The 6,391-nt window shown below is 42.6% G+C and overlaps 1 protein-coding gene across 1 annotated transcript in view; it reads left to right on the forward strand.

Moving 5' to 3' along the window:
- The window catches only part of HIBADH (3-hydroxyisobutyrate dehydrogenase), a gene marked incomplete at its 5' end in the record, with an annotated part of 101,562 nt that extends 97,474 nt beyond the window's left edge, over positions 1-4,088 (forward strand). The window contains one exon of the mRNA XM_005862960.2: positions 3,138-4,088. Within this exon, the coding sequence (XP_005863022.1) occupies positions 3,138-3,296 (159 nt within the window). The remainder of the gene's footprint in view (positions 1-3,137) is intronic.
- Between the last annotated feature and the right edge of the window lie 2,303 nt (positions 4,089-6,391).

The raw sequence follows: 6,391 nt of genomic DNA on the forward strand, positions 1-6,391 counted from the left end.
TCTCCCTCCCTCCCTCCCTGTATTTAGGTTTGCACATCCTCCGCACGGGCTTTTACAGTTATGCTGTGGGGCTGACGCAGGAAACAGAAGGTAGCCCCTAGGGTGCCCTGTTTCATCAGCTCTGCAGGGGCCTTTGTCAGGGCACATGGAAGAATGAAAGAGTCACACTTACGCCCAGTTTCCTTTCTGGATCTGTATGAAGTGGGTTGTGACCTGTTAGCTTATTTGGTTCCTAAAATTCTGCTAAGGGCTCCAACAGAGGAAGCAGCTAACAGGTCAAGTGTAGGAGGGAGGAGGCTTCTAATCAGAGGGGATGGATTTGGGCAGCCCCATTCTTCTGCAGGGCTGGCTCTGTTCGGGAGCTCTTCTCTGGATCTGTCCTCTCCTCAGCTGGACACCTTTTCTTGAGTCATTTTCTCCAGTGTCCCTGCCCAGGAGGAATCTGCCACTTTTATTTTAAAGGTCCTTCCTTTAAAATGATTTTCTTGATAATAAAAGATAGCTTTTTCAACTACTAGCATAAGGCAGCACAGTGTGAAACTCATGGATACTACTGTTTTATTCTCGTTTCTTCTATGAAATGCACTTGTCATTTCCCTTATAAAGAAGAGTACTTCTTAATTTTGCTTAGAATGAGAGCACTTAGAGAGGAACTTTTAAAAATCTTTCATTACCTCAGAGAGCTGTTAGCAAAAACGCTCCACAGCCAGTTAGATTTGTGCAGATAAATTGATAGAGATTAAAGAAATCCCTCTCAATGCTACAATGATTAAAGCCACAGTAGCTTGTTGGGCAGACCGGGGCTTTGCTTACTAAGAGATGTTTTACTTAACTGCCATTAAATCTTGTGCTAGGGAATATGATGCTAGCAGGTCATTGAAGTAGAGGCTTGTGCATTTATTTCTAGGTCTTAACTCATAAAATTCTAACACATTGTATGTATTTACTCAGGACATAGTCAATACAGAAACTAGATCTTCCTTCTGAACTCCAGAGCCTAGAGGCTTGTTTCTGACGGGCACTAAGAAGCAGCTTATGGGAAACCATGATGACCCTTGGTACTCCCCCAATATGTCTGTCTCCTTGTAAAACATATGTTGGTCTTCCATTAATTTATTGAAGTCTTTAGCAATTGTTTTATATTTTTCCTGGATCCCCCACTGAGCTCATGAGTTTGTAAATATTTTGTTTGATGAGTGAAGTGGGATATTCATTTGTCTTAAATTCTGTATAGGAAGCTTCAAAGGACGCCTTCTTTCTCTAACACTTAGTATTATGGGACTGAAAGGCCACCTCTCCCTTTTAAAAATGTCCATGCGTTAAAGGAGCAGCCACCAAGGCATTTGTGTTTCTCTTTTTTTGGTTTTATGAACTCTTATTTGGAATAATAATTTACTTGCTTCTTTGAAAGACTCTCAATAGATTTTTTTCTCTCAGTAGTGTTGTCTGCTCAATATGTTATTTTTTTCTGAGTTCTTACATTCTAGTTTTATTAATAGGTTAAAAATTAAGTGCCATCTTCCTGTGTAGATTTTTCTCTGTCATTTAAAAATAAAAACATCTTACAGGTGTGCTGCTCAATGGTGTTGACAAGAGGCTGGCCTGCCTGTCGGCGCATGAGCACTCCCACGTTTGTTAAGTGTGTGGGTGATAATTCAACTTGATTTTTAGTCGAAGCTGTAGAAGAATTTATGGTTAAGTAGATTTTTCCAGATCTACCTCTTTACATGTGAAAATTATGCAAATAAACACAAAATAATGCTTGTACCTGTGACATCATACATATTTAAGAAGCTAGAGGTTTAATTCATTCTTTAACGTTTGCTTGTTTTTTCTTTGAATCATTTTCTCTCTGGAGTGGATGGTATCAGTGATTGCTCAGTTATCAAGTATGTTCTGCAAAGAGTAGAACTAGCTCTCATCTTGCTTCTTGCCTTTCCCCTTTCATTGCTGTTGACTTGCCCTGGTGAGGGAAGTGAGCGTGGTAATGGTAAGGAGAAAATCAAGTTGGTTTTGCCACTTGTTTGCAGCTCTAATAAAATCACAAGTAAATGAAATAAGGGGAATATTGTTTCAGTTATGCACACCTGTCTTGTCTGCCATGTACTTCAGATATTTCAACTTTGGACAAGATTCCTTTTTTATGGTAGTAGATATCCATTAGCTACAGTTTAACTGTAGAAGCTTTATAATGTTAACTTCGTCTATTTTCAAACAGCCATATATGTTCTGAAACTTTCAGGAGCAGGATGAGGTCTATGAGATGTGAAGATGGTTGTCCCATTGCACTTCAAGTGCAGACATTAAAGCTTCTATGCTCCACCTCTGCCGTCCAGCCCCTTGCCCTCCCGGCCCCTTGGCTTGCTCTAATTCAGCCTCATTGGCTTCATGTTATTTTTTGACTATGCACACCATGTCCCACCTCAGGACTTTGACCTTGCTGTTCCAAATGCCTGAAACTCTTCCCCCAGCTCTCCAGAGCACTCACTACCTCCCTAACATCCAGGTCTTAGGTCCAGTGTCTCCACCTCAGGGAGGTCTTCCCTAAACATTTCCTCTATCAGAACTCCCTTCCTTCCACCCCACCCCCTTGCTGTCCATCACTTTCTACCCCCTCACCCTGCTTTCTTTTTCTTCACAGCACTTGTTGTCTGGAATCTTAGGATTTGTTTTGGAGTCTGTCTTCCCCCGGACAGTAAGCACAGAACAGTGACTGGGTATCACCAGCACTTAGAACACTGCCCAGCACATAGTGGCTGCTAAATATTTGTTGAATAAGAGATTGAATGGATATCCAGTAATTCCACAATGGGGTTTGGCTTAGGCGTACAGGCTTCTGCAGATCCTGAAAAAGCATTTGCCTGTGTGATCTCACCCTTGTGCAAAGTCAAAGTAAAACAAATAGGTCTGGAGGAGGGGAGGGGGACAAAGTTTCTGGCTGGAGCAATTTTGCAGCAGTTTATAAACGAAAGCACTTATAAAATGTACATATACATATAATTTACCATAGTGCTTGTAAGTATCTTTTGTTCTCAGACTTCATTTTTTCTTCTTTGAAACCAAAGCCTTGGGAGCCACAGTTCAAAATGAGCCTTCCTCCCAGTCTCAGCGTGTCCCTCCTGCCTTGTTTGGTTTAGGATCTGGGATTAGCACAGGACTCCGCCACCAACACAAAGAGCCCAATCCTCCTGGGCAGCCAGGCCCATCAGATCTACAGGATGATGTGTGCAAAGGGCTACTCGAAGAAGGATTTCTCGTCCGTGTTCCAGTTCCTGCGAGAGGAGGAGACCTTCTGAGTTGGCACTTTGGCCCTGGACACTCTTGGAAACCAAACTCTGTCTCGGAGCCTCCCCACCGTTCACTCCACAAGTAAAAGAGTTTAATCAAAGGTCACCTGTCTGCTTCAGATTGTCTAGGTCACAGTTAAATGGGTTTTTCACCCATTTTTTACTGCTTATTTTTATCTATTTAGAAAACATACATTATCTGAATTTTTTTTTCTGCAAGCCCCCATGGTCTCTGTTAACTAGCTGATTGACCTTTTTCAAAAGTGTGATCCTTGAGCATCTTCAGCTAAATCATTGATTACTTCAATCAGGATATTATTCATACCACTTTACAAATAAAACCAAATATTTTCCAACAGGACAAAATTGATCTTAAAGGAAAAAAAGAACTCGGTGTGAGGAAGGGGTTAGAGAAAGGGGGAATACAGTGAGTTACTACCTGTGTCCCTCAGCAAGCTTGTCCTGTTTACCAGGTGTGGTATTCTTGCATTACTGAGGTTACTGAGTTACTTTCTGGGGAATAGATAAAGCAGGAGAACTCCTTGCTGTATGTTTTATAATTTGGACTCAGTTACAGTATCTTAGTGTGTCCCTCTTGTAACAATTCCCCATACTCAGCAAACTTGTTTTTATATTTTTCCTTCCTTGTACATTCTTACTACATATTTTTGACTTCAAAAGAATGACATCTTTAGACCTGTTTCAGAGCCAATGATGATATTTGCTTTAGATAATTATTATAGTATTCTAAATAGAACCATATTATTTTGAAATTGAATAAATTTCTATGCTGATAATTCTTTCTTGGAGTTTTTGTGTCTTCCCAGCCATTCAGTGAACAATCTAGTGGTCTGAAAAACTGGTGTAACAGAGGAATGGGGAAAGGATGGAGAAAAAGGGAGGGGAATTGGCCAGTGACAAGCCAGCACCCTGCTGCTATACCTGAACCCTTAGTCACATTTGTTTGAATGGTTTCTAGGTTGTGAGTGCTATAGAAAACCAGCTGCATCAATGTAATACTTAACAACATGGAGCACAGTTGCCACTTTCCCCACCTCTGCTCCTAGAAATGTCCCAGGTGATAAACCTAGACACCAAATTTGGCAGAAGGACAACTTCCATCATTTTCCTGATGATAAAAAAATTCTAGGCACTATAGCAAGTGCTGGGGCCATGGTGATGAACATAACTACAAAATCCTGCCCTTGTAAACCATAAATTTTGCTCTCTCACATGTGTGTGAGGTGTTGAGACAGACAAGAAATAAATGTTTAATGCATATGTCAGGTGATAATAAGGACTAATGGGGGAGGGGGAGGATAAAGAGGATGGATGGGATTACCAGGGGTACTCTATTAGGGTGGTAAGGGAGATGTTCTTTGATAAGGTGACATCTGAGCAGAGAAGAAAATGAGGGAGCACACCATGCAGGATGTGAGGAAAGAACATTGTAAGTGCAGGGAACAGAAAGTGCAAAGGGCCTGAGGCAGGATAACACTAGCTATGAGAAATAACCAGGAGGCTGTAAGAGAAGTGTCATGAGATGGGGGGGTGCAGGGGTGCAGGGTCTTGTAGGCTGTGTGAGGACATTGGCTTTTATTCTGAGTGAAACGAGCAGTATATCAGTTAGCAGGAGCCAAACGTTGATACACTGCCACCTCCAATTTATTGGCTTAAAATAACTAACGTTTATTCTTTTTCAAGATTCTCTAGGTTGGTTGTATTCCTCTACTGGACTGGGCCACCTCCTCTGGAACTGGAGGCTCTAGTTCGGCCTCACTCCGCTAGGGCTTCCCGAGTTTGTTCACGTGGTGGTGCTCCCAGCAGCAACACAGCACTTTTCAAGCCTCTGCTCACCTCGTGGCTGTACTACCCCAAGTCTCCTGGCCAAGCCCAGAGTTCGCACGGGAGGGGACTGTGTAGGTGTGGACACGGGGAGGGGCATCATGGCATCTTGTAAACACCCCGTCACAGCCAGCCAGGAAGGATCTTGTGCAGAGAGTGGATGTGCTCTGACTTACTTTTAAAAGAGATTGCGTGACCCCTTGTGGGGTCAAGGTGGAAGCAAGGAGCCTAGTTAGGAGGCGATTGTAATAATCCAGTTAAGAAATGGTGGCGGCTGGGACCAGAATGTTCATGATGGAGGAGGCAGGAAGGAGTCAGATTCTGAACATAAAAGAGCCACTAACAGCTCAGCCAGCATGGCGCAGTGGTTGAGCATTGACCCATGAACCAGGAGGTCATGGTTCGATTCCCGGTCAGGACACATGCCCAGGTTGCAGGCTTGATCCCCAGTGTGGGGCATATAGGAGGCAGCTGGTCGATGATGATTCTCACCATTGATGTTTTTATCTCTCCCTCTCCCTTCCTCTCTGAAAGCAATAAAAATATATATTTTTTATTTTATTTTATTTTACTTTAAAAAGAGCCACCAACAGATGAGAGGAAGGCAGGAATCCAGGATAGCCTCAGGGTTGGTAAAGAAGTTAGAAGAAAGGAGTTTTCATTTACTCTGGGGAAGATGGTGAGAGATTTAGGAGAAAAAAATCAGTATTTTAGGTGCCTCAGAGCCATCTAAGTAGGGAAAAGCAGAGGTCCAAGCACAAGCCCTGTGTTACTCTATGACTTTTAGTGGTTGGGAAAATGAGGCGGAATTGGCATGGGGCCCTGAGGAGGAGTAACCAGTCAGGCAGGGAAAAATGGGAGTGGCATCCCTGAAGCCAAATGAAGATAGTGTTTTAAGGAGGGAATGATTTTTTGTATCAAAAGCTCCTGATACGCTTAGTAATGAAAGGCTGAGAATGAATCATTTGGATTTGGCAAAATAAAAGCCATTGGTGACCCTGACAAGTATTCGGATGGAGTGTTGGGAATGGGATTGAAAATGGGAGGAGAGAGATTGGAAGTGATGAGGAGAGACAACTCAAGGAGTCCTGCTGTAAAAGAAACAGACAAGTGGGATAGATAACTGGCAGGGAATATGGGGTCAAGGGAAGTTTTCTTGGTTTTTAAGATGAGAGCTATGGGTTGTGCTGGTGGAAGTGCAATGATTAAATAAAGAGGGAAAAATAATGGTGCACAAATGAGAGAGGACCCTTGCAAAG

The sequence above is a fragment of the Myotis brandtii genome, unplaced genomic scaffold, assembly GCF_000412655.1.
Source record: "Myotis brandtii unplaced genomic scaffold, ASM41265v1 scaffold17, whole genome shotgun sequence".
Lineage (NCBI taxonomy): Eukaryota > Metazoa > Chordata > Mammalia > Chiroptera > Vespertilionidae > Myotis > Myotis brandtii.